The 27,343-nt window shown below is 34.7% G+C and overlaps 1 protein-coding gene across 1 annotated transcript; it reads left to right on the forward strand.

Annotated features, from left to right (window-relative positions):
• Positions 1-27,343, forward strand: LOC145259775 (myeloid differentiation primary response protein MyD88-like). The gene is made up of 6 exons (XM_080117523.1): positions 1-551; positions 9,595-9,654; positions 17,913-17,981; positions 20,404-20,590; positions 21,121-21,212; positions 27,067-27,343. The coding sequence occupies exons 1-6, from the start codon at positions 182-184 to the stop codon at positions 27,318-27,320; spliced, it is 1,032 nt and encodes a 343-aa protein (XP_079973649.1). The 5' UTR covers positions 1-181; the 3' UTR covers positions 27,321-27,343.

The raw sequence follows: 27,343 nt of genomic DNA on the forward strand, positions 1-27,343 counted from the left end.
AAGATCAATTTCAGAACGTCTGACGTCACACATGGTTAAAACCGGAAAAAGACATTAAATCCACTTCCGGCCCGTTTTCCTTTTTTTTCCTAGGAAAACAACTACAAAAACGAAAGCACTAACATTTTTTTTTCTATCATATCTTCATTAATTTTTCTCGTTTTAATTTTAATCAACGACAATGAATAATAACGCAGAATTGCATTCCGAATCAAAGAAGTTCTTCAAAAAATGGGACGACAATGATTTTAAGGTGGCATTTCAAAATGTTCTTCGGGTGTCGTCAAGAAAACAACTTTCACGTTATTTGAATCACAAGTCGGAGTTGTTGTCCGCGTCGGGATTTTGCCCCGATTACCAAGGCTTGGCCGAACTTGTTGGATTTAATTACATGGACATCAAACAATTTGAATCTTCCTCGGATCCGACAGCGGTGTTACTGGACTCCTGGAATTCTTCATATCACGAAACTGCAAACATGGGACAGTTATGTGAGATGTTGTTATTACTAGGGAGAAAGGATTGCATTACCGATTGTCAACAAAGTTTTGGTAATTATCAATTCAGTGATGACGCAGAATAGTTAACAAAATCATGCCTTTCTCATGTTCGGAATGGGTTTTGAAAAATTAACGTTATTTAGAAATTCATTCTGAACATAAGGGTAACGGAGGCGGATGTTAACTATTTTGTACCTTCACCATCGATTATTTATTGTTTTCAGTTTTCACTTTTTGAGGCGATTCAGAAACATAAGTAACCGTATATGCGACCGTACCTGTGTCAGGTGAAAACCTAGCCACGATGTGAAAATGTTCCGATTACCAAACCGGACTTCCTGTTTTAGTTTAAAATAAATCTGTAAAATATTTTACAAAGTATATATATATATATATGTATATATATATATATATATATATATATATATATATATTTTGAAAAGTTTCACATTGGGTTTGTGTTACTATACACATAGATCGGAAAAAGTGGTCAAAAACAAATATATAACAAATAAATGTTATCAAAGGTAGGATAAGTTACTCTTCTACCTATCTGGAAAAGTTTTTAGTGATTTTACTCACGTTAAAACGTGTAACCGGTTCGAAAATCATACAGTGTGTATATTTGAAAAAGAAAAATGGCGGCATGCTCGCTGTTGAACACGGTAAGTTTGGGGAAATGAGTTCAAACAAACAAATTATACAAAATACTGTTAGAAAGCCACCTAATATATGTCCGCCTATGTCACGGTAACATATATTGAGTGAGTTTCTAATAGTATTTTGTATAATTTTTTTTGTTTAAACTCGTTTTCCCAAACTTACCGTGTTCAACAGCGAGCATGCCACCATTTGCATTTTTCAAATCCATTGATAAATACTGTTTTTTTTTGTTTGTTTGTTTTGTTTTTTTTTTGTTTTTTTTTGTTTCGAGCCGAATAAACCTGTTACATTAAATAAAAACTAAAGAATTACCCAGTTAGGTAGAAAAGTAACTTATCTTGCCTTTGATAACATGTATTTTTTATATATTTGTTTGTTGACAACTTTTTCGAATCTGTGTATAGTAATACAAACCCCACATATTTTCTTTCATGTCAATTTGTCTATTTAATTTAAACTAAAACAGGAAGTACGGTTTGGTAATTGGAACAGTGTTAAGACAGAATCAACAAATCGATTTTTTAAATATATGTATTAAGCAAAAACAATATTACGTACGTAATTGTGATGTTGAAAATAGTAATGTCATAAGTGCCAATCTGAATAAGCACTATCATGATTTAGTAAAAAATAAAATAAGGGTGAGATTATCTTTTTAACGGTTTCCATGCACATTCATTAAATCAAAGTCTTGATAGCAGGGAGAAAAACAAAACCGTGTGCGTAATGGGACCCTTAAAAGTCAATTTTATCAAAAATAACATTAAAGACAGAGTATAGCAAATTTCATCATATTCTTGAAATGCCAAATTGAGAAAGTCTAGAAATATATAGTCGCTATCTTTCGCTATCTAGTCGAGAAAACTAGCCAAGGTAGAACGGTAACTCGTGTTAATAATTATCCTTTAACTAGAAAAGCATAAACTTCAGTTAGCATTTCTTAGTTAACATTTTTCTCGACTTATATGGTGCTTATTTGGATTCATCGGACTACTGTTCTCATCTTGAGTGTCATTTACACAACGTTTCGGTATTGTAACCTCCGACCTTCTTCAGGTGTATCTTGTCAAACTCTAGAATTTGAACGGAATTTTGAATTCTCAGTGTAGGCGACCGAAAAATACAATTGCGAATTACTTAGGACCTCTATCCAGTCATGGCTGACGGAACCAGAGCATACTACCCCCATGAACTAAATATAGGGTTCCGTTCGAAATTTCATCCGAATTCTTGAGTTTGACAGAATCCACCTGAAGAAAGTCAGAGGTTACATCGATCGAAACGTTGAGTAAATGACACTCAAGATGAGAACAGTAGTCTGAGTAATTTAAATAATATGAATAACCAATCCTCATCTCAAAAATTTAGAAACGTTATATAGTTGCTTATGCATAGAAGTTATCGTAACGTGCTATTTTTCAATAGTATTTTGAATTTAAATTCAAGTTTTATGGTATCTTTTTTAATTAAATTAAATTCTCCCGTCCCCCATGTTAAGTATGTGTTTTTAAATAATAATGTTATTATTTCAATACGGTAACTTTTCTGTATAAGTATCACTTATATTCCAGACTAGGTTTTATTTGGACATTTCACATATTCAATGAAGCATTAGTATATTGAAGTGGTTAGCTCCTATGGAAAAGGAAAAAAGTTACAGAAGCCTGTATAAAGATATGCTCGTGTGCGGATGTGCCAAAAATGATTTGTACGATTCTGAAAAGGAAAATTTTCAGTTGCTCCTGCTCTGGTCAACCAAAGATGATCAACAATGACAGGCTGAAAGTTCTTGTTGAACAAGATTGCTGTTTGATAACCAGACAAGTTGCACACATTCTTAAAATTTCCGAATCAAGTAGGAAAATGGATTGTGTAAACTGTTATGTTTCTAAACTTGATGTTTGAGTTTGTCATAAACTGTCAGAAACAAATCTTGTGCAAAAGGTTTCTATTTGTGAGTCATTGCTGCAACAGGAAAGCAATGAGCCAATTTTTAAACAAATTATTATAGATGAAAACTGGATTGTTAACAGTAATGCGACATGTAAAAAAAATCATGTAAAAAAAAAAAGGTTGGTAATCCACCACAAACAACACTCAAAGCAGGCCTCTATTCCTCAAAAGTGATATCAGTATTGTGTGGGTGGACAGGTGTATCTTAATTATTATTATTTTTTTTTTCTGCAAACAATCATCTTTTCAGCACTTTACTGTGAATGGCTGGAGAATGGTGCAGATGAGTGCCTGGTAGATTCTGACTTTGGTGTTCAGGAAATAAGGCTGAACACTAAAGTTAGAATCTACCAGTCCCTCTTCTACATCATTCTCCTGTATGGCTGCAAGACTTGGCCTGTGCAGACCTATCCATACTGAAAGTATTTGACAATCACTGCCTACACCGCATCCTTCCTGTCAACCTCAACAGTACAATCTATACGTGCTGTAAGATTCACTACCCCCAAAAATCTCTCCTTGCCAGACATCTTTCTTTGTTTGGCTACACCCTTTGACTATACCTAGGTGACTTAATCCATGAAGTTCTCAATTCAGTACTGCCACTAGGCTGGGAGAAACGTCGCAATGGTTAACTCAAAATCTGGCTCAGGACAGTGAAGCAAGATATTGAACTGATTCTGGGCCGTCACATTTTTGGAGTCTATTGCTGGAACCACAGATGGCTTACGCTCATAATGAAAACAGCCTTGAATCTCCATACCTTGTATAATTGTAAGAGAGTAATGGTGGGAATCTCCATACCTCCATAATTGTAAGAGAGTAATAGCGACAGCTAAGACAGATTACACTGAAACCACCAGGAAACGCATTGAAGCACAGAAATTAGGAACCCGGGATTTTTGGAAAATCTACAACAGTGTAGTAAATAATGGGCAGTTAACGATTCCCCCACTATCAAACAATCATGAGATTGCTTGCACAGCAACCGACAAGGCAAATCTGCTTGCCAGTCGGTTTGCCTCAAACTCCACGCTGGACCCGGCACACCACTCCCTCCCCGACTTTCCTTTGCGGACAGACGCCACACTAGACGATTTGAAAATCACCCCTAGCCAGGTGCATGGTATCATAGAAAACCTAGACACCTCAAAAGCATGTGGACTAGATCTCATCCTGGCTGTGCTAATAAAAAAATGCTCTGCTGAGATTGCTCCAGTTCTCTCCAAACTTTACAATAAATGCCTTAGCGAGTCTTGCTTTCCCAACTGCTGGAAAACCGCTTCTGTGGTACCAGTCTTCAAGAATTCTGGTGAAAGAACTGACCCACTAAATTATCACCTTATTACCCTCCTCCCACTTCGCCAAAATATTTGAGTCCTTAGTTAATTAAGCCCTAGTCCAACACCTAACTCCTGACCGACAAACAATATGGATTCAGGCAAGCCCGTTCAACAGCAGATATCTTAACTGTAGTTTCTGAACGTATATACCGTTCACTGGATAAAACAGGGGAGGATAGAGCAGTAGCCCTTGATATATCTAAGGCACAGGGTATGGCACAATGGTCTTCTAAGGAAAATTATCCGTAAATAAGAGAAAAATCCAAGTTGTCCTCGACGGTCATACATCTAAACAAGGATATAAATGCGGGAGTGCCCCAGGGGTCTATCCTTGGACCTTTATTATTCCTGATATTCATAAATGACCTCCCTGATAAAATTGTTTCAGAGATGGGTATATTTGCCGATGACACCATCCTCTATAACAGGCATGAGGGGAAAACAAATGAACACATATCTAAGGAAATGGCAGAATCACTAGAGGATGACCTCCAATCTGTAGTGGAATGGGGACAAAAATGGATGGTCACATTCAATGCTGCCAAGACTAAGCTTGTTTCCTTCAATAACTACAAGAAACCTTTTCTACCACCAATAGCAATGGCTAAGAATACACTGCCTGAAAGTACTTCCTTTAAACTCCCTGGCCTAATATTTACAGGGAACATGAACTGGAATATATATATTGAGAGCATTGCCAAGGCTGCTGCGAAGAAGGTGGGCTCTCTCTCTACCGTGCCAGAAAATTACTTACGTCTGAAAGTATCCTGTATCTCTATAAGGCCACCGTTCGCCCATGTATGGAGTATTGCTGTCACATTTGGGCTGGTGCATCTGCTGCTTATCTCTCACTCCTGGTCAGGGTTCAAAAGAGAGTCGCCAACCTGATAGGTCCTGAACTGTCATCTAAGCTTCAGCCTCTGTCCTATCGATGAAATGTTGCATCCCTCTGCCTTTTCTACAAATACTTTATGGTGGCTGTTCTGATGAACTACAAGCACTTGTACCTCCTCGACGTGACTACCCCCGACAAACCCGACAAGCAACTAAGTCCCACCCCTTGACTTGACTGTGGCAACCGACCAGCGGCTAATATACCGCAACTCCATCGACGCAGAGACGAAGGCATCCCCTGCTCTTATAGTTTTCGGACGACCCATTAGAGATCCCATCCCGATCCCAACGGGTCAGTACTGTCCTCACCCCACATGGTCTGAAACACTCGTAAACAGGGAGAAGGCACTAGCAAAATGTTATTCCCTTGAGCATGAAAAGTGGAGCGAGCATACAAGATCTTTGCCCCCTCTAAGCGCGGGGGATTATATGTATATTCAAAACTTAACTGGAAATCACCCTAAACGCTGGGAACGAACAGGCACCGTTGTGGAGGTGAGACAATTTCACCAATATGTGGTCAAGATAGATGGTTCTGGGAGACTCGCGCTCAGAAACCAACAACACCTTCGGAAATTCAAGCCTTTCAGGACCACAACTAGCGAAGACGTGATAGAGTCCTTACCAGTCACCAGGCTGCCAGAAGACACCTCTGTCAGCACCCTACCAAGGGCGCCAGAGGACTCTCCTGCCACAAGTCCATGCTGGTAATCCAACAGATAGTACCATACGTAAGTCCGGCGATAAAGATTTTTATGACGTGCCATCAAGCCCTTCTGAGATCCTTCCAGCTACTCCTCATGCTTCTGACTCAGTTAGAGATTCTGGCATTCCCGAGAACTCCGTACCTGTCGCACATGCAACCACTCCCAAGAACGCTGGAGCTGGAAATGACACCAGACACCACCCCCAAGAACATGCATGCAATTGCCAAGAAGGCCCCCAGGGCCTTGAGCCGACTGATGTCACACAACGCTCCTGGTGCTTCAGAAACTGCACCAGCGAGTAGGTTGCAGCCCCGGCGCAATCAAGACTAGTGATTTTGTCAACATTGTACAGTGTATATAGCTTCAGAGGACTTTTGTACAGAATTTTTTTGTCGTGCCCGCAAAAAACTCGCTGTGGGTGGGGGAGATAGCTCATGTAAATGTCTCCTCTCATCACCTAGGACATAAGCTCACCAACCCTCTTCTCTATTGCTTCAGAGTGTAGAGTGAACAGCATTCTTTTTCACGTCACTCACCCGAATATCCTCGCGAACTTGTGGGGGAGAGGAATGCATGTCGAGCAGGTTTAAATTACAGCTGTTTGTGAGTATTTGTGCAGATACTTTCTGAAATGGAACCTTTTAGTTTTTGCGCAAGTGAGAATAGTCTGAACAGCGCACATTGTGACATAAATAGAAGAAACTGTTAGCAGCTGTATTAAGTTCAAGATCAGAATTTTGATGCTCATGTTGTGAAAAAGAACGTTCAGCATTCTTTAGTGGAACTGAACTTGTATGGAACTTGGAGGTCACACTCAGACTTCATCAAGATCATCAGTGCCGTGTGTAATCAACCCTTGTCAGTCTCTTCACCCATACCTCATCGACTAAGGAAAGGTGTGCTACTCATCTAGGAACTAGCACCTATTCTTGCAAAGCTGTTCAATCGATGCGTTGAAAAACGTCATTAGTTTGCTCAGTGTTTAAAAATACTGGAGATTGGTCTTCTGCATCTCAGTACAGGCCCATTAGTCTTCTGTGTATCATGAGTAAGTTGCCTGAATCCATGTTAGAGAAATTGTCAAACATCTCAGCAAAAACAACCTGCCCAGTGACAAGCAATATAGTTTCCATCCTACAGCTGACATACTGACTGTAATTTCACATAGGCTCTATGAATCTATCGATGGAGGTTTCCTCTCAAGAGCAAAGGTATTTGATAAGGTTTGGCGTAAAGGTTTACTTCACAAGATTTCAAGTTATGGAATACCTGGAAATGTCTGAATCATTGAATCTTTTCTATCTGATAGGTTTTTACGATATTTGTGGAGAAGCCTGTGATGTTTTGGGGGTGTCACCAAAATGGAACAGAAATTGTAATTTCATTCCGGTGCAATAATATACGTTTCTAACTGAACACATGACAAAGAAATCGAGCATAAATGAGAAAATGAATAACAATCAATATTTTAATTCATTCACAAAATAATGTTTTAAATAAACAACAGTTGTGCTTTTTTACACAAGGAAATTTTAAACAACAAATTATATACACAAGAAACTGGATGTTTTTTCTTATATTTAAAACAGAAAAAAGTCAAATTTATTATCTTTCAATTTAACGGGAAAAATTAAATACAATCATTTTTGCTTTTTAATAGAATTAAACGAAAAGGAAATTTTAAACAATGAATCATATATACTTTTTTTTAATGGAAAAGTTACATTTATTTGTTTTTAATTTAAATGGGAAAAATTCAATGTTTTATTTTTCGAAAACGCAAAAAATTAATGGGGAAATTTTAAACAATGAATCATATATTTTTCTTTAAAATGGAAGTAAAGCCACATTTGTTTTTAATTTAATGGGAAAAATTCAATTTTTTTTCCTTTTTTTTTCGAAAACGCAAAAAATTAATGAGGTTTATATAGTTTTCCACATTCAATAAAAAATTTGTGTAGAATACTAGTGTCACTCTCACTTTTTATGAATAGAGATCTGGCCAGGTACTGTTGAATATGTTCCTGCCGCATTTCAGGTCTCTATATCCATTCTTTAAAGAGTCTCCATAAACGCTCAATGTTTTGCATGTGAATGTGTTTTTGATTTGGGTCAACAAAATTCAGCGAGTGATTCACAGTGTATAATATTTGTTAACGTTAGTGTATACCTCCCAGGAATCACTATAGATAACTGACCCCAGAAGAATAAACTTCTCGATCAAGGGAACTAGCATGCTCTCATCCCTCATTTCCTCCAGATCTTTTAGGGCGATAACGAAACTGCATTTTGCTACCCGTTCAATGCCTCCAAATAACCACAATTGGTTAAGCATTCTGCCTCGATTGTACTTCAACGCCAAGCAAAAGCAATATGTAGTAACAGCAGTGCGTATCAAGAGGAGATGGACAGTTTAAGAGAAACCCTTCACTGAAACAACTATTCAGAGAGCATGACATCAGCTCCAAGAAATCTGAACCAGACACAAAAGGACACCACTCGGAAACTCACCACAATTTGTATGCCATATATGAAGGGCTTGTCTGAAAAACTTCAATGAATATGTAATCCATATGACATCAGGATAGTATTCAGGAGTGATTCTACTTTCTGGAAACAGCTTGTGAGAGTCAAGCTCCCTACAGAAAAAATTATGATTAAGAACTGTGTATATGAAATCCCATGTAGATATGAAAAACTATACAAAGGTGAGACGTGTCATCCACTAAAAGTATGGTTAGAAGAATATCGAAAAGCAGTACATGAAGAGATTGAAAAATCGGGTATAGCTGACCATATCTGGAAGTAAAAGGGAAACCATCTACCATTATGGGACAAAGTAAAAATTATAGACAGAAGAACAGTGGAGAGTAAGACTCAAAGAAGCAACACATATGTTGAGTAATAACTAATTACTAAGTAGACCTAGTATAGAATTTAATATGATATAGGAATCATTTATTATAAACAATAGATAATATATATATATATACACAAGTAATAAGTAAAAACTTTATATATATATATATATATATATATAGAGAGAGAGAGAGAGAGATAAATATGTTAATATATAGGAATATATGGTGATATTTACAACTAGAAATAAAATAGGTTTAAGGCTCCTAAAATTTGTATTAGAATTGTCCGCAAGGACCCGTGGTGCAGTAGTTAGAGTACTTGGAAAAATCAATTGTAAAAAGTGTAGGAGAACAAAAAATACAATTGCGAATTACTTAGGACCTCTATCCAATCATGGCTGACGGAACAAGAGCATGTTACCCACTTGAAATAAAGTGTTCTGTTTAAAATTCTGTTCACATTCCCAAGTTCGGCAGAAACATTTCTGAGTTCAACAAAGATACACTTGAAGAAGGTCAGAGTTACATCGACTGAAACGTGAAAATCACACTTCAAAATGAGAACAGTAGTCCAATGAATCTAAATAATATGAATATGAATATAATTTTTTGTTTTTAATTATAAAAGATGTTTAAAGTAAGTTTGAATTGTTTGTTTTTATTCACATTTCAGAACTTGACATGGAAATATATAAAAAAGAAGTTAAAGCCAACCCTGTCCAAGTTGCAACCAGTAAGTACAATTTTTGTCTATTAAAGTTAAAAAGCTAAAAATGATTTTAAATACAAGTTAAATTTTCATTTCTCTTTTCCTTTTTTTTTTCTATTGATTTTGAATAGTAGGATTTGTGCTATTACAAACTGCAAGTTTTGTGATATGCATGATAAGACAAATCACTGTTGTCATGGTAATGAGTTTTACCAAGGAGACAATGTCTATTTTTAGATAAATATGGCCAGTTTGACTGGCTATGCAGCAATAGATATAATATTTATTTATTGCAAATCTGGTTTCTTTGGAATTTTATCTAACAATGAACATTTTAACTTTGCTGCTAAGGGTGTGGAGTTTGTAGTACAAACTCTTAACTTTCTACTAATAAAAATTTTGTATGTAAGGTGCAAGTCATTCATATCAATAGATTAAAAATGTTTGACATACTTACTATCGTAATATATAGTTTGTTTTTGAGCCTGTCAGATTCATCAGCTTTTGTTAACCAGAAAAGTTGGTCTTTATCCTATCTGGTTTATCAGCCTTATTTAATCCAAGAAGCTGATGTTGAACCTGTCTAGTTCATCAGCTTTTGTTATAGCAAAATGCACTAAAAAAATTGAAATTGCTTAAAATATCTCAATGCCATATATAGAAAGAGCTTGACGATCTAGGAAAGAATCTTTCCTTATTTTTAAAATCTGACTAAAAATAAGGAAGTTATGACTATTTTTGTACCTCGCACATTTGGATATTTTTCCCTCTTTAAGACTATATGCGTTTTGTTACATTTTTTACACTACTTTTTCAATAAAAATGTAATGTTTATTAAAACGCAAGATTACGCTCTGTAATTTGTTAAAGAAATGTACTTTTGTGCAATGAATCCGAATATGACACTAAAAATCTCCAAATTTAATTGGACCTAAATTTAGTGATAGCATAATTTTTTTTATATATATATATATATACTTTTATATAACCGTCACTGGATTATTTATCTTCCACCAGACTATCCATTCATGTGTAATCACCTTTTTCTTCACCATATTGCCTCTGCTTCACTTTTTTTGTTTTCAAGTAAGATCTTTGACTTACTTGTTGTTTCATCAAATACTTTTGCATGCAAAATCCGATCCCGCATTTTGCTAATTCCTACGCTCTGATGAGAAGGAAAGTTTTTCTTCGAAACTCCAAGGATTAAGAACTATCCACTTATCTAGTGTTTCCTTTTCAGATTAAATATGTTTTTAACTCATTTCAAAGTGTTTTTTAACATGTTTTATTAACTGTTTGCTCGTATATATATATATATATATATATACATACACATACATACACACACTAACTTTTCAAATTGAAAAAATATCAAAAGAATTTGAAGTATTAACTGTTTTAAAAGGCAAGAATGTCTGGGAGTAGGGGATCATTATACATTAAATTTATATGCAAAAATTATCCCCCCCCCCCTCTACTCTAAATTCTAAATTGTTTTTGTTATTTTTCTTTTTTTTTTTTCCACTAAGTTTTTTAGGGTATTCACACAATCTTCTAAAAGAGTAGGATTTTATTTAATTTTTGTTTTTTTAATTGGCATCTATAACGTCATTTATTACTCCAATTTTAAGTATGTTTCAAAACCTATATATATATATATATATATATATTTTTTTTTTAAGACTCACAAACTACATTAATTCTAAACAAAAGATTTTTTATTTTTTCAAAATAAATGTAGTTTACAACAACTTGCTGCTTTAAAATTAATAGCTGATGGTGTCTGCTGCTTTAGCTGCTGATTAGCTTGTAATTATGAGCACTACTAGTTAAATTGTTTACTTTTGCTGAAAAGTGTTACAATATTTGGGAAGAGCTTAATTAAAAACAGATGGCACCAAGAGAGAAATCAATACAGACTTATCATTTTAATACATAGAAATAATAAAAACATATTACTTGGAGCACAAAAAAATATTTAGAAAAAATGTTCAAAACACGTCATGTTGAAGTTTTATTTTTAAGACAACAAAAATACGAATCTACCAGTTTATTTTTTACCTCCAACAATAAGTGAAATTTATGGTTTTTTTTTCTGATTGTTTTTCAAATTTTATGACCAAATTCCTCATAGAGGATTGGTATTGAGCTTATAAGCACTGTGTGGGGTAAAAAAAAATTGTACAAAAAGTATCTGTTTCATAGCGTTAACATTCTTATCATTACTTTCCTAAAAACTCTTCGAATATATCTATATATATTATTTATTAAAGCATGTGAAATGATATTCATTTCCAAACAAAATGGTGGTATTTTGAGGACTTAAAATGTTTTAGTTTTTAAAATATGAGTATTTTGATAGAACTACCTTCAAACCTTGAAATATTCAAATTGTTTTTTGGTTTGTGGGAATTACTTTAATTACCATGATTTGTTAACCCAAGAAACATTGGCTTTGAATCTTAAGCCTGTCTAGTCCAAGAACCTTTGTTAGGTACTTGTGTATGATGAACTGATAATACATTGGCCTCTTAATTCTTGGGAAAGAAGAGCATGCGAAAATCTAAAGTTTATCAACTGATTATGTGGGACATTGCTTGAATTTCAAAAGCACATTCTCATCCACATTCCAATACTGACCTCCATTCTTTTGGTATCCCAGTTTTCATTATCATAATAGCTATTACAAGTTATCATTATCAATATAATTAGTATTATCCCCCCTTCCTTGGGATAATCTTATAGTGTGTGTGTGTGTGTGTGTGTGTGTGTGTGTGTGTGTGTGTGTGTGTGTGTGTGTGTGTGTGTGTGTTTTTTTTTTTTTTTGCCACCACTGATCAAGGCTAGATACCACTCAAGAATAAAGGCTAATGAGATGGAATGATTGTCGGACCCAGTCAGAATATTTGTGGATGTTTCTAGATAAAAATATGTTGACATTGGCTTTGAATACTACTGAATTGTAATCTGCAGGAAAGTAATCTTGCAGCAATATGGTCCACATTTTGAAGAAACTCTATTTGTAGAAATTTCGCCTAATTTTAGAGACACTGAAAAAGAGAGAAAATTTTTGCTTTTTTTTTTTCTGTTTTAGTTCATGTTGTCAATGCCTTACAAGGAGAAACCTGAAATTTGTAGCTCAGTTGAGCACCTTCTATGGAAATAATGGTAGCCCAACAACATTTCTTCTGTTAGAAAGGGGCTATAAGGAACAAAAGAGATCATTTCCCAATTACACATTCACTAACAAGGAATTGACAAATTTGTCAGATATTATCTTTAAATTTGAGTATTGATATCATTTGTCAGGCGCAACAAGTTAACAAGTATGATTGATGCGGTATGACTATGTAGGTAGCTTAAACATCATATGAAGAACCTCTAAATTAATCCTTTATTTAATCACTGGGGATATAATGTTTTATTTAATTGGATTATTTAACCTATCATTTTAATCTTGGATGTTATTCTCACAATGTTTTATCTTGATGTAACCTCTGACCTTCATCTTTTCAAATTCAAGAATCTTTGTCAAACTGAAACCTATATGAAATTTCAAAATTAACCTTTTATTTAATCCACACGAATTGATTGCTTTCATTCTGTCAGCCATGATCAGATCGAAGGGTTAAATTTATTCTTAGTATTGCCTGTAGTGAGGATTGAACCATCAGTTTAAAACTGATTGTAACTCATTATCTGTTGCAACAGAAGTCATTGTATAGTTATTTATTTGCAGGCTATTATCCTCATCTTCTAGTTGTTTCACAATGTTTTGGCTAACTATTCCTCTGGCCTTCATCAGATGGTAAACCATGACAGGATAGGAATGCCGAGTCTCTTAACTGTATCCTCAGTAATTACTGCCTTCCATAATTGTTGTCATCTCACCACGTTTTGGCCTACTAAGACTCTGGTTGGCTTTGGGTAGAATTGAAACTGCCATCTTCAGACAATGCTCACCTGAAACCATAGGGATTTAACGTTTCTATCAACTGTGTCACAGGCCCTGAAGGGTGATCAAGGTTGGATTTTTGGTCTTATAAATCCAAGTTTTCCGTTCTTATCTGGTCTTTCATTGTCGGGTTAATACTGAATGGTATATATTATTTTTATTATTGGAATCCTTTTGAGATGAGTAAATTTATTTATTTGCGGACTATTATCCTCATGTTCTAGTTGGTGATTCACAACATTTTGGCCAACTATTTCTCTGGCCTTTGCTAGATGGTAAACTGCAATGGAATAGGAATGTTGAGTCTCTTAACTGTATCCTCAGAGAATAGTCTGTGACGTTGAAAGACCAGATAAGAACAAAAAAAACTTGTATTTATAAGACCAAAAATCCAACCTTAATCACTCTTAGGGGTCTGTGATGCAGTGGATATACATTGAATCTCTACGGTTCCAGGTGAGCATTATCTCAAGTTAGCAGTTTCAATCCTACCCAAAGCCGGCTAGAGGCTTAGTTGGCCAAAATTTGGTGAGACGACAACAACTATGGAAGGCAGTAATTACTGAGGATACAGTTAAGACTCTGCATTCCTATCCCATCGCGGTTTACAACCTGACGAAGGCTAGAGTTGGCTGAAACGTTGTGAAATAACAACTAGAAGATGAGGATAATAGTCCCCAAATAAATAGATAAATAAATTACTGATCTCAAAAGGATTCCAATAATAAAAATCATTGTACAGTTGTTTGTTGAAGTTGGAATTGAATACCTGAATTTTAGTCATAGTAGATCCATCATGTAAGTTCTAATTTGAAGTGATCATGTTAGAATCAACTCCTCGCATTCAATTAAGTGCATAAAGTAATTTTTAATTTGAAATCTTATCCTTTTTCATGAACATATGAGTCTTGATAAAAGCATCAAGAGAACATCCTCACCATTGACCCTTGACATAGATAGGCAACAGGATAATAAAGTATTCAAAATAAAATGTGATGCAACAAGATGGGGGGGGGTGCACTAATGCTCAGATCCTTGTTTTGCTTCAGTTGAAATGAACAGTTCTCTCCTTGAGGAAGTCTCTTTGTTTGATAAGCTCTTAGGATTGACTTTAACTCCATATCTAAGATAGAATAGTTATATACAATATGTTTATAAAATTGCTGGAAAAATGGTTGAATCACTCTAACATTCCTGAAAGTACCTGATGCATTAATCTATCTACGTATGGGTTAAATGCCACATCCTGTAAGGTGCTGCTTGGAGCATTTATTCATGCTTTACATTAATTATCATGCAATTAATTTGAACAAGACTTTTGTTTTTGTATTAATGAGTCACCGATTATCAAGGCCCAAATGTCACTGAGTATGAGGGTTAATGAGCTTATCAGGTGAACAGTGAGACAAAACTCTTGATGATTGAAGACATTGGTTGAAACTAGGCAGAATTATTTAAGACAGTTCTCCAAGATTTTTTTAATATTGGATTTGAAAGTGACCATGTTGTAGCCAGCTGGGAAGCAGCCACATAGTATAGTTTCTCAGATAGTTCTTGGAAAGAAATTTTACTCATGGAAATGTCATTTAGTTTTAGGAAAACAGAAAAAATAAACATTATTTACAGTAGTTGTAACTTGAGAAATTTTTCCTGTAAATGTTTTATTGGAGAAAACTAGAGGTTAGAGCTCAGTCAAGCACCTACCATAAAAGTAATGATAGAGCAAAAGAATGCTAGCAAAGTCTCTTCTTTGAGAAAGAAGTTGTAGGACATACTCTACTAGATTTCAAAGTCGATTTTATGCTCAAGGCATGAAAGAGTGCTTAGAGTAGTGCCTTTGCAAATGTGGCAATAGTACTCCTGACTCTTATACAGGTAGAAGATTGTCAGAATGAGATACTTTTTGGAGTGGTAGAATGATCCAAACATTTTTCCAATGACCTTAACAACAGGTTTAATGGAAGTTTTATTTCAGGTTTTTAAAAGAATGAAAGATTTTATTCAACCAGATGACTGTTTCATAGGTGAAAGGTCAAAAAGGTTTGAAGAAATAAAGAGAGACCCCTTCCTGACCTCTTGCTTGAAAATTTTCCTTTTTTTTATTTTTTTTAATATGTCTCAACATAAGTTAAGAACTACAAGTAGACTTTGGAGTATCCATCCCTTGACTTCTTCATGACCCCTTGTCTAAAACATTTTTTGTTTTCCAACATATATTTAAAAAAATTTTTTTTACTTATATTCATCCAAGATAATGCACATTGCTACTGTGAATTGTGGCCATGCTTATAGAGGCATCCTAAGTGAGGAGGTTTGTAGCAAGATGTTTGTGCATATTACTTTTAAATTTCTGTACAGTCAACAGAACAGCGAGGGGAAAATCCAAAAGCTAGTAATTTGAGGAAAGAGACTATTAGAGTAAAAAGCTTTCAAGCATCTGGGGATCTTTAAAATGAAGAAGTGGGATTTTGCTGATTGTCAGCGTTATTTACATCGAAGGGGCACCAATGCAGAAAGTTTGTCAGAGTGCATTCCATTAAAATACTTGTAAAACAAGTACAAGAATGCAACATTGCAGTGATGTGGTTGAAACTTTATAGATAATATGAGACCAATTAGATTAAAGATTTTTTTTTAATCTTGTCTAAGAGAGAGAAGTCTAATGATTGGTGTGTTAGCCCAGTTGTGATAACAATATTCCATGTCTGGGGAAAATGGTCGCTTTGTAGATATATAGAATACTGGTAAGTATGAGAAGTTTTCTAGCCCGGTAAAGAGATCCTATCTTCCTTGTAACAGCCTTAGCAATGTCTTCTATGTCTTAGCAATAGGAAACATCTACTGGTAGACATACTCCTATCAATATTTCACAAAGGTCTCCCACTCTTAAAAAATGAAGCCTTCAAAATAATAAAAAGACAAATAGCCATAGTGTTTTTTTTTGTTTGTTTTTTTATTTAAGCAGAAAAATTTAATTAGTTTCAGTATTTTTTTATTGGCAGTATGACATTCAATATTACAAGCTGTTTCATGGTGCAGTTGAGAAGCATTACTGGAGGTCTATTGACAAATGTTTGATTTTCAGAAATTTTAGAAGGAAATTTAGTCAACTATATTTGAAATTACTTAGAATAACATTCTATATCTGTAGATGAGAAAATATGTCAAAAGATAAATGAATGAAAATTGTCTTTTTGTTGTGGAAACTGATATTAAAAAAAATGTATTTTCATTTATCTTTTAACACCACTTATCTTCAGGTATGAGTAAAATTTTTAAAAAGTCTATTCAAATATAGTTGACCTAATTTCCTTCCAAAATTTCTGAAAATCAAGCATTTGTCAATAGACTGCCAGTCGTGCTTCTCAGCTTTGTTTTGAAGCAGTCTGTGATAGAATGTCATGGTTTGCAGGTAACTAGTGACTCAAAACCTAATTGTCTGTCAATTTACATCAAACAAGCCTTTTTAAAGAAAGGCTTGCATATATATTTTTATAAATAATTCTCAAATTTCCACTCAGATGGTCTGCTCCCATCATAAGAATTTGAAAACAAATGTTATTTAGTGAACTAAAATGAGATGATTGAAAAAGAAGATATCTGGATAAGAGATATAAAAAATGTGCTGATAGTTCCAAGATTGAAGTCTGTCCAACATCTGCTTGTAGCAAGCTGCCAACACCCTGATGTCTGTTTGTAGCAGCCTTCCGGTGCCCTGTTGTCTGATGTCTGTTTGTAGCAGCCTGCCGGCACCCTGTTGTCTGATGTCTGTTTGTAGCAGCCTGCCGGCACTCTGTTGTCCGATGTCTGTTTGTAGCAGCCTGCCGGCACCCTGTTGTCCGATGTCTGTTTGTAGCAGCCTGCTGGCACCCTGTTGTCCGATGTCTGTTCGTAGCAGCCTGTAGGCACCCTGCTCTCCAGTGTCTGTTCATAGCAGCCTGCTGGAGCCTTGCTGTTCGATGTTTGTTCATAGCAGCCTGCTGGTGCATGTCTTTTTGTGTTAGCCTACCGATGCCCTGGTATCTGTTTGTGTTAGGGTTCTGACGCCCTGGTGTCTGTTTTGTGTCAGCCTGCCAGCACTATAGTGTCTGTTTTGTATCGGCCTGCTGGCACTGTAGTGTCCGTTTTGTGTCAGCCTGCCGGTACCCTGCTGTGCAATGCCTGTTTGTAGCAACCTGGTGTCTGATTATGTATGAAAAGGAAATTTTGTTTTATGACATTGTTAAAATATAATTGTTTTACTTTACAATATTTTTTCCAAGTGTTTCCAGAAATATTCTTTTTTTTTTTCTTTTTTAATTTTATGTTCTAATTTATTTTGCAGTTTCCCAAAGTTTAATCAAAGTTGATGAAATGAGCGTCAATGAAACAGATATAATGACTTTGGAAGATGGTAAGTTTTTTTTTTAAATGTTTTGTTTATGAAAACTATATTCATATGTGATATTATGTACTGCCTCCTCTCGTTTTTCCACAACTAGAACCATTTAAAGAGAAAACTGATCCATTTAACTCCACAAACTAGTGATTCAATTGCAGTTGGTTATTGGCTTTCTTGATGGCCAGATGGCACTGTTAAAAGTCAGCTGAAGAAAAAAAAGCAGGTGCCACAAATTTCTAAGAGAGAATAGGACGTATTTGGTTTCCAGTAGAAAGTAAAAATATTCAGGGGATGCTGCCTGTTGAAGGAGAATGATTTCAGTGTACGACACAGAAGATTATCATTGAGACCAATAAAATTAGATAACGAACAGCCAATGATGTATGGATCTCTCAGCCATGAAAGTATCACATATACACATGCCAAACACAACTAAGTTATCTCTGACTTATTTTGTGTTATCACTGTAACATGACCACTTGAGTGATCATAAAACCACACATGTACAGAAGAATTAAGAAAATTTTATCATTCGCACCTTCGGGAATGTTTTCTCTTTGTTACAAAGAGAAAACATCTTGAAGGTGCAAATTATAGGTGATCACTTGGTTTTGACTGGGTATAAATAAGATGTATTTCATCGTTGAAATGAAGGAGGTGGAGGACATAAAAATGTTTTTCTGTTCAACTAGCTATAGCTGGCCACACATTCTTGTGGCTCAGTTTATTTAAATGGAAAACAAACAAAAACAAAATATGTTTATTATGTTTGTTCTCAATACTTATGGATACATAATATTTTGAGACATGTTAATGGTTATTGCAAACACCAGCGAATTGTGAAGTGCAATATTAAAAACAAAAAAGAAAAAAAAAGGTGTATCTGTTGAAGTCCTTCAATGCACAGTCGCTGCCCGTTATTCCTTAGATTAACAAAGGGAAAAAGAGGGTTTAATTTTACTATGGCCATGTATTGAGCACGCACTGAGGAATCTTGTAAATTCATAAATTTGGCTGATTTTCTTTTTGTATGAAAGTATTGTGTTTTATCATAAATAAATCGATGGAAAAATTGAAAAGAAAACTGGTCAGAGATTAAACCAACAAAGTAAGTGGGAGACCGATAATTCAGATGGAAAAAAACAAATGAGAAAAGAATGTATAAATGTTGTAGGATAAGTTTTAAAAAAGGAATTAGTTTGGCAAACTTTTTTTATTATTAAAAAAAAGATATCCTTATTTTTGCACATTTTTTTGAGAGAAAATATTGCATTCAAATATAATTAATGAGAATGTTCGTAAACGTTTTGGTTCTTCGTTATTGTAACAAAATTCGGAAATTGAAATAATGATGTTCAATTGTAACCAATAGTATCTAGTTAGAAATGTTGGCTATTTTCCTTGTGTCTACGGCACATCACATGACCAAAATAAACATAGTCGGAATCACTTTTTTGTTGAATATTTAAAAACTTTCACGAAAAGCACTCGTATAGCTAAAACCACTATCAACAATTAACCCCCACTCTATGTCTAAATCTAAATGCAAATTCCATAAACAAAGCTTCTTTTCTAGAACTGCCCTGGAGAACTCTATTCTGCTCACCTGCTTTTCCAGCTGACTACAACATGGTTGCCTTGAAGTCCAATGTAACAAAGTTTTTGTTGTGCTGTTCCCTTAAATAGTTAAGTTCTACCCAATTTCCACCAATAATGATGACTACACTGTTGACTTAATGACTATCATACACTCTATAACCCTTATCCTAGAGTAGCCTTCTGACCTTGATAAGTGGTGACTTACTTGTAAAAATAAAAATCCACTCTATAAAATTGTTGGGCAGATTTTAAAAGTTGAACCTAAATAGCATTTAGGGTGGCAAATCAAACTTTCATTTTAAATAGTCAATTTTCATGTATCATTGTTTGATGTCAGGTAATCATGTTATCCAGGGTTTCCCAAACTTCAGGATACCATGGAGTCCCTGAGCAAAGTTTTTTCATGGAGCACTAACAAGATAATTTTTTAATTAAATATGAAAAACATTAATTTCAAATTTTAACACTAACTAATGATTTTGGGATTCCTTGACTTAAGTTTTAAGCCAAGGGGAGCAACTACATGTACCATATCTCTTTCCGGTAAAAAAGATCAATAATTAAATGTCTGCAGCCATTTAATTTTTCCATATAAAACATCTGTTTAATTTTTCCATATAAAACATCTGTTTCTCTTTGAGAAAGGGCTTATGGAGCCCCTCAGCCTAACTAACAGAGCCCTAGGGCTCCATGGAGCTCACTTTGGGGAACCCTGATGTTAGCAATAAGGCTGCATTGATTGCATCCTACCTTACCGATAACCAGTGTTATAAGACAATAGTCTAATTTTACATGCAATGTGAAGTATTTTCTTATTTTTGTTTTTGTTTTTTAGTTGATACAGGACAGGAATCTTACTATGATGCATTTGTCTGTTATTCCTCCTGCGATTTATGGTTTGTTATGGAAATGATTAAAAAGTTAGAAGCACCACCACATAAATTAAAATTATGCATTATCGATCGGGATGTAATACCTGGAGCATCAAAGCACACAGTGAATGCAAAACTGATTGAAGACAGGTGAGTAATAGTAAATGCTTATATACTTCGATCAGTTTAATTTTTGATATACATACAAAAGAATAGAATTACAAGAATTTCTGAGTAAACAAGAACCAATCGATTCTTAAGATTTATCCATTCAATCTGCGCATTTAGTGATGCAAATGCTATTTCAAAATAAAACTTGACAGACCGGCAAAAAATGTTATTACAAATGTTATTCAGAAATATAAGTGTGACAGACTTGGGAAAAATGGAATTCCGAATATACATGTGACAGACTGACAGAAAATGTGCTCTAAAATTTAAGTATGACAAACTAACAAAAAATAGTATTTCAAATATGAGCATGACCGATTAACGAATATGGTATTTCAAACATCATCTAATATATTCAATTAAAACACAAGCAAGCAGATTTTATCAGTATTATAAAGATTTGTTTGCTAATAGGTTTTTTTAATAAAAATTTTTTTAATTAATAAAAATTCAATTTATTCATTTTTGTGTTGTATGTTACAATTTTATTTATTTTATTTAAATTCCAGATGTCGAAGAATGGTTGCTGTCATATCACAGAATTTTCTTCGAAGTCCCGAATGCGATTTTCAGTTAAAATTTGCTCATAGTATTTCTCCAGGTAATTTCTTTGGGAATTTTCAAAAAATTTATTTAAAAACACAAAATAAAAAAAAAATCACTTTGTATTATTTGGATTCATTGGACTAATATTCCCATCTTGAGCATCATTTTCTCAATGTTTTGGTCGATGTAACCTCTGACCTTTTAGGTGTATCTTGTCGAACTCTGGAATTTTTCTATCAAACTCAGGAATTTGGACAGAATTTTGAACGTAATCCTTTATTTACCTCATGGAGGTAGCATGCTCTTGTTCCATTAGCCATGACTGGATAGAGGTCCTAAGTAATTTGCAATTGTATTTTTAAATTCTAAATTGCCCTATATGTGCTTCTGAGTAGCTCTTATTCACAACACTATTTATATTTGTTCTCTATTGTCTTCACAATGAGGAGTTACTATCATTAAAAGTATCTCTGATAAAATTGACCACATCCTGTCTGCTCATCCCTTGGCCAAATTCACATCTGTAGAGACTTCAACATTCACAATATTGAATGGCTAATCCATTCAAATAAGACAGATTATAAAAGGAGGTCCTGTCATGATTCCTCCCTTGCTTCTGACCAAACAGATTGTTAATGAACCCACTCATGTACCCAATTCTGACGGACATTTTAAAGTCTTCTAGACCTTTTTCTTACAACTTGCCCTGAACTGTGCTCATTCTCCATTCCTCGTGAGATCTCCCAATCAATGGTCTCAATTCCGGTAAAAACAAAATGTAATAAATCTTCAGATGTCCCTCTCCATTGTACAGTGTATCAATACTCTATGGCTGACTGGAATAGCTTCTGAATTTTTATATCTGATATACCTCTGTGTTCCATGTTTAAAAAGATGTCCTCTATAATATCAGTCCTGACTGACTGATTAACTGTCAGTATAGACTGCTTCATACCTTCCAAGAAATTTCAACAATACCAAACAACCAGCTATGGTTCACTCCAGAATGTGCTGCCACACAGAAATTACTATTTCCATTGTTTTCAATGAAATATGTTCTTAAACTAAAGCCGCCTTTAGTACTGATAGCAAGAACACTGAAGTCATATGCTCAGTCTGTCAAGTCTAAAGTAGCTGAGCACCAGCTTCATTCTCATGAGTTTTGGCGAATAACAAACGGTCCTGAACAAATGAATATACTGTGTTTCAGTCAATATCAATGGACTTGAAGTAATTTCATCAGTGTCTGACAAAGCCAAACTTTTTGCTAAGAACTTTGCATCAAATTCCACTCATTGAGATCAAGGCTGCCTACCTATTGTATTTCCTCATGACTGAAATTACGCTGTGCAGCATCCATGTATCTGATCTGCTCGTGATGTTACCATACTTATCAAAATCATTAATTCCAGTAAAGCAACTGGCCCTGACAGCATTTCAGTCATAGTATTCAAGTTTCAACAAACTATTTCTCATTCTTGTTTGAACATTGCCTGAAGCAGAAATGTTTCTCAACACCTTTTTTGTTACATTTTCACCCCAAAACAAGGCACAGTGCAACTGATGTAGGGGGCTACTATCAAGGCTGTAAATTGCAGGGATACTATGTAGGGAATTAAACAGCAAGATGTCTATTCACATTACATTTAAAATGCTGCATGTCAGTACAGTTGAGAAAGCAAGAAAACGGAAGGGAGTTCCAAAGTCTAACAGTTCTGGGGAAGAAATTATTAAAGTAGAAGGCTTTCTTACATCTAGGGATCTCTACTGTGTAGGGGTGAGATTTTGCTGTTTGTCGGGGGGTATTTACGTTGAGGGGATACAATGGCTTGTAGTTTGTCGGAGCATCTCCCAGTAAAATACTTGTAAAACAGGCAGAGGGATGCAACATTTTGTCGATAGGACAGAGGCTGAAGTTTAGATGACAGTTCAGGGCCTATCAGGTTGGCGAATTTCTTTTGAATTCTGACCAGGAGTAAGAGACTAGTAGCAGATGCTTGGAAAACTTTGACAGTCTGCCCTGTATTAAAAATTTTGGAGATCTATCATCTGCAATCAGTCTCTTTTGTGTCATGAGTAAGTTGCTTGAATCTGTGATAAATAGAGAAGTAGTAAATTGTCTTGGCAAAACAACCTAATCAGTGAGATGCATTATGGTTTCAGTCTTGCTAGATCTACAGCTGATGTGCTAACTGTAATATCATAGGATTAGTTAATCTCTTGATGGGGGCTTCGTTTCTAGAGCAATTGCTCTTGACATATCAAAGGCTTTTGATAGGGTATGGCATAAAAGATCTACTTCACAAGATTTCCAGCTATGGAATAGCTGGAAATGTCCTCAATTATCAAATCCTTTCTTTCTGATAAGTTTATAAGTGTAGCCATCAATGGGCAGAAATTAGAAGCTGCATGCATCAAGGTTCCATCCTGAACCCAACTCTCTTCCTGATCTTCATCAATGATCTCCCAAGTCACATTCTTAGATCATTTGTAGACATTTATGCAGACAGCACTACTATCTATGGCAACACTTCAAAGGCCAGAAACTCGCTCCCAATACAATCCTCTACCTGTATAAGAGCCAAATACGTCCTAAGATAAAATGCTGTTACCACATCTTGAGAAGAGCTGGTCAACACACCCTTTCTTGTTTGGAGAGGGTACAAAACTAACTTCGAGATCTGGTTGGCAATTCCTTTTTCTCTTCTTTGCTACCTCTTTCTCATAAAAATGATTTTGAGCCTATCTCTGCTCTATCATTATTTTCATGGCAGGTGCTCGACTGAGCTTCATTCTATGGTTTCCCCCTGTAAGGCATTCATGGCAAACACTCCACTACCTACAGCTACCATTAGCAATTTCCCTTACTCTCTGTCTGTGCCTAAAACTAAGCGAAAATTCCATGAGCAGTTTTTCTAGAACTTCTGGCTTGAAATAAAATACTGAAGAACTGCTTCCCAGCTTACTATAACATGGTTGTTTTCAAGTCCAATGTAAACAGGTTCTTGATAAGCCACCCTCTAAAATAAAATAAAAATTTAAAAAAAAAGAATCCACTAGAAAATATATATTTTACAAGGTCAGGAAGCTGAAACAATGTATGCAGATGGAAACGGAGGATGAAGTACAGTTTAATCTAAAACTCGTATCAGTCTCATCTATTGATTAAATAAAATTTGTCCCAGGCACAACACTAAAATGCGTTGAACATCCTTGAACAAAATGTTTGTCTTCTACTCCACTCCCATCACCTTTGATGTCCATTTTCTCAAACCTTTTTTTTTTCTGCCTACATTATTTTCCAACATATTAATTAATCATCCTGGCTTGGATACAAAACTGCATCCATTGGTGAGGCCCTAATTTAACAGCTTTGGGAAATATGAAATAAACTTTTAGTTATGACAACTCCCAGGTTTATTCTGACCTGAAGTAATGATGCCTGGCATAGCCTTATCAATGAATGAATGAGTTTAATAGAAATCTTTTACAAAATATGTTTTCTGGAAGAGTTTCTATTTTCTGGGTCAATATCTATCCATCTAACATTTATAGTTGGCTAGTTTTGGGCCTTAAAGGAGTATTTTTATTTTTTTTAGTTCCTTACATCAAGTGGTTTCATACCTTGTCTGGACCAATTTTTATAAAAATATCTGCCTACTAAATAAATTAATCTATAAACCAATCTATACATCTATGAAAGTGTGTGTCTGTCTGTGTACATTTCCCTACACAATATCTCTGTCAATTTTCAATCTACAGACTCGAAATTTGATATACAGGGTACTGAGATTTGGGAAAATCTTTTTAATCGGTTTTCAGCCAGAAATTTGTCTGTTAAGAGGTCAAAGTTCAACAATTTAACCTTTGAGAACTCTACCAAACTCCTCCACCAATTTTGGGTCTAAACACTTGAAATTTTGGATATAGGTTCCTTGGACATGGATCTAACTTAATAACTTGATTTGAGCCCAAAACATTAAATGTTAAGGGGTCATAATAGGAGTCAAAGTTTTTAAAAATTTGACCTCTACGGTCTCTACCAAATTACTCAGACAATTTCTGGTCTAAACATTTGAAATTTGACATAAAGGGTATTCAGAGATAGGGCAAGCTTTTTAATCGGTTTGGGTCGAAAATTTTTAGTTACCAATATATAAATGGATGTATGTTTGCATGTCTGCCTAAAACTTTAGACTGAGGAGACGGATTTTTACAAGATCAGTATCGTTTTGAAGTTTGACCTTTCAGGCAACAAATATCGAAAAATTGGCTAAAAATATTTTCACCTTCAACTGAGCATTTTTCTAGGGGGGGGGGTCACTTTTTTGGTGCTATTTTTGAAAGTCATCCTCTTTCGATTGTCTAGCCTTAATTTTAACCTATGTCACTTCTGGTTTGGCGGTGGTCATAACAGCAAAGACGTCAGGGTTTTTTTTTTTCGTTCTTTTCCTCTTTCGCGGTACGAGTTCGAGCCTGCCTTCCTACTAACACTTATTTTTTTTTTTTTTGCTCAACATACACATCCAAACACCCGGGCAATGCCGGGTTGAAATGCTAGTTGTATATAAAACCTGAATGTGACAAATATCCCCAACTCTTCTTTGCATCACTAGTAAAAACATAAACAAAGATTTATTGCAGAGTTTTGAGGATGACTTGCATGTACAAATTCTGCCATCTATCTGGAATAATCCTTTAGTTATGACTCCTGGATGGCTCATTAGTCAAGCAGTTTAAGATGACACACTTATTAGATGGTGCTTCATTTAGAAGCCCTATTCAAATCTTGTACAAATCTTATTTTTTTCTTTGTGTTTTGTTTGTTTATTCTCAGTCCTGTGGACTAAATTCATTATTTAATGGTATTATCTATACTCACATCAGATAACTGCTGTTATCAGGTTATTAACAAACTGAAAATGATCAATGGATGAAGTATGAAACTTAAGAGTTATTAAACATATTTACAGATTAAATGATAATGTAAAAGTCACTAGATCTAAAATGATAATTTGTGATTTTCTTTTACTCTGAAACTGCCATAGCTGACCTTCACTCCAAGGGCAGATAATTATCCCTTGAATGCAAAGAAAATTAATCGGTCTTTTGCATATCGTTTTTTTTTTTTTGTTTGTTTTTCTTTTAGTTTAGGCTGATGCTTAGCACCAATAAATTCTAATATAAACTGCAAGCTATGTCTTCCGGGCATTACGTAGGACCCATTATATTCAAATTTCTCTTATAAATATTTCTATGTTCCATAACTATAAAACCACATTTTTTATTGTGTTCAGTATCTTGGCTAAAAATAAATCTGGTTTGGATTTAATAAAAACAAAGCAAGATGTAAGCAAGAAAATAGAATGAATAGGTCAATAATCTATCAGAGTCTAAATTATGAATGAAGTTTTGCTTTTGTTTATAAATAAAAGAATGATAAAATGTAACAGTTAGTGAACCTTGAATGGAAAAATGAAATGAAGAGGAAGTAAGGAACAATAACTTTTACTTTTTGGTGACTATTTGAAAATTTTAACACATTGGAAAACTGACAGATTGGATTTAAGTATTTTTTAATAATTTAATGAATTTGATTTTTTTTAATAAATTGACAGATTGGATTTTTTTTTTTTTTTTTTTTTTTTTTTTTTAATAAATTGTAGTGTATTAATAAATACATTAGTTTATTGCCATGGTACTTTAACATGGTACAGCAATAAAAAATGAAATGTGCCTATTTAGAATCAAAGTTTGATTTGTTAGCTTAAATGCTATTTAGATCCAACTGCAATTCTGACTAATGTTATTTTATATGCTAGAAGATATGTTATACTTGTATACCAGCATGGAAGAGAGAATTATGTGTTTGAAGTTTTATTTTAATTATATTTTTCTCATTCTTTCAGGTTCTCGAAGTAAGAAACTGATTCCTGCCATTATTGAATATTGCCATTATCCACAAATCTTAAAACAAATAACCCCATGTGATTTTACCAAAACTCTTGTAACAGACTGGACTTGGGATCGACTCGCACATGCCATTGTTGCACCGTTTGATTTCTCCAATTATTCATCCGATAAAACTGAAATGAACGCTCTTCAAATTAACTTACCGCTCATTCGTCGCATTTCTAGAGAAGGTGAAGAATCATCAGAATAATACAGAAACTTTTACTTTTTAAA

Source organism: Euprymna scolopes, chromosome 35, assembly GCF_053919585.1.
Source record: "Euprymna scolopes isolate OS-2025 chromosome 35, ASM5391958v1, whole genome shotgun sequence".
NCBI lineage: Eukaryota > Metazoa > Mollusca > Cephalopoda > Sepiida > Sepiolidae > Euprymna > Euprymna scolopes.

Coding starts and splice junctions, on each gene's coding strand:
- LOC145259775 (XM_080117523.1), top strand. CDS start 182: ATGAATAATAACGCAGAATTGCATTCCGAATCAAAGAAGTTCTTCAAA. Junction 9,655..17,912: donor CCCTGTCCAAGTTGCAACCA/GTAAGTACAATT, acceptor TTTATTTTGCAG/TTTCCCAAAGTTTAATCAAA. Junction 20,591..21,120: donor GCAAAACTGATTGAAGACAG/GTGAGTAATAGT, acceptor TTTAAATTCCAG/ATGTCGAAGAATGGTTGCTG.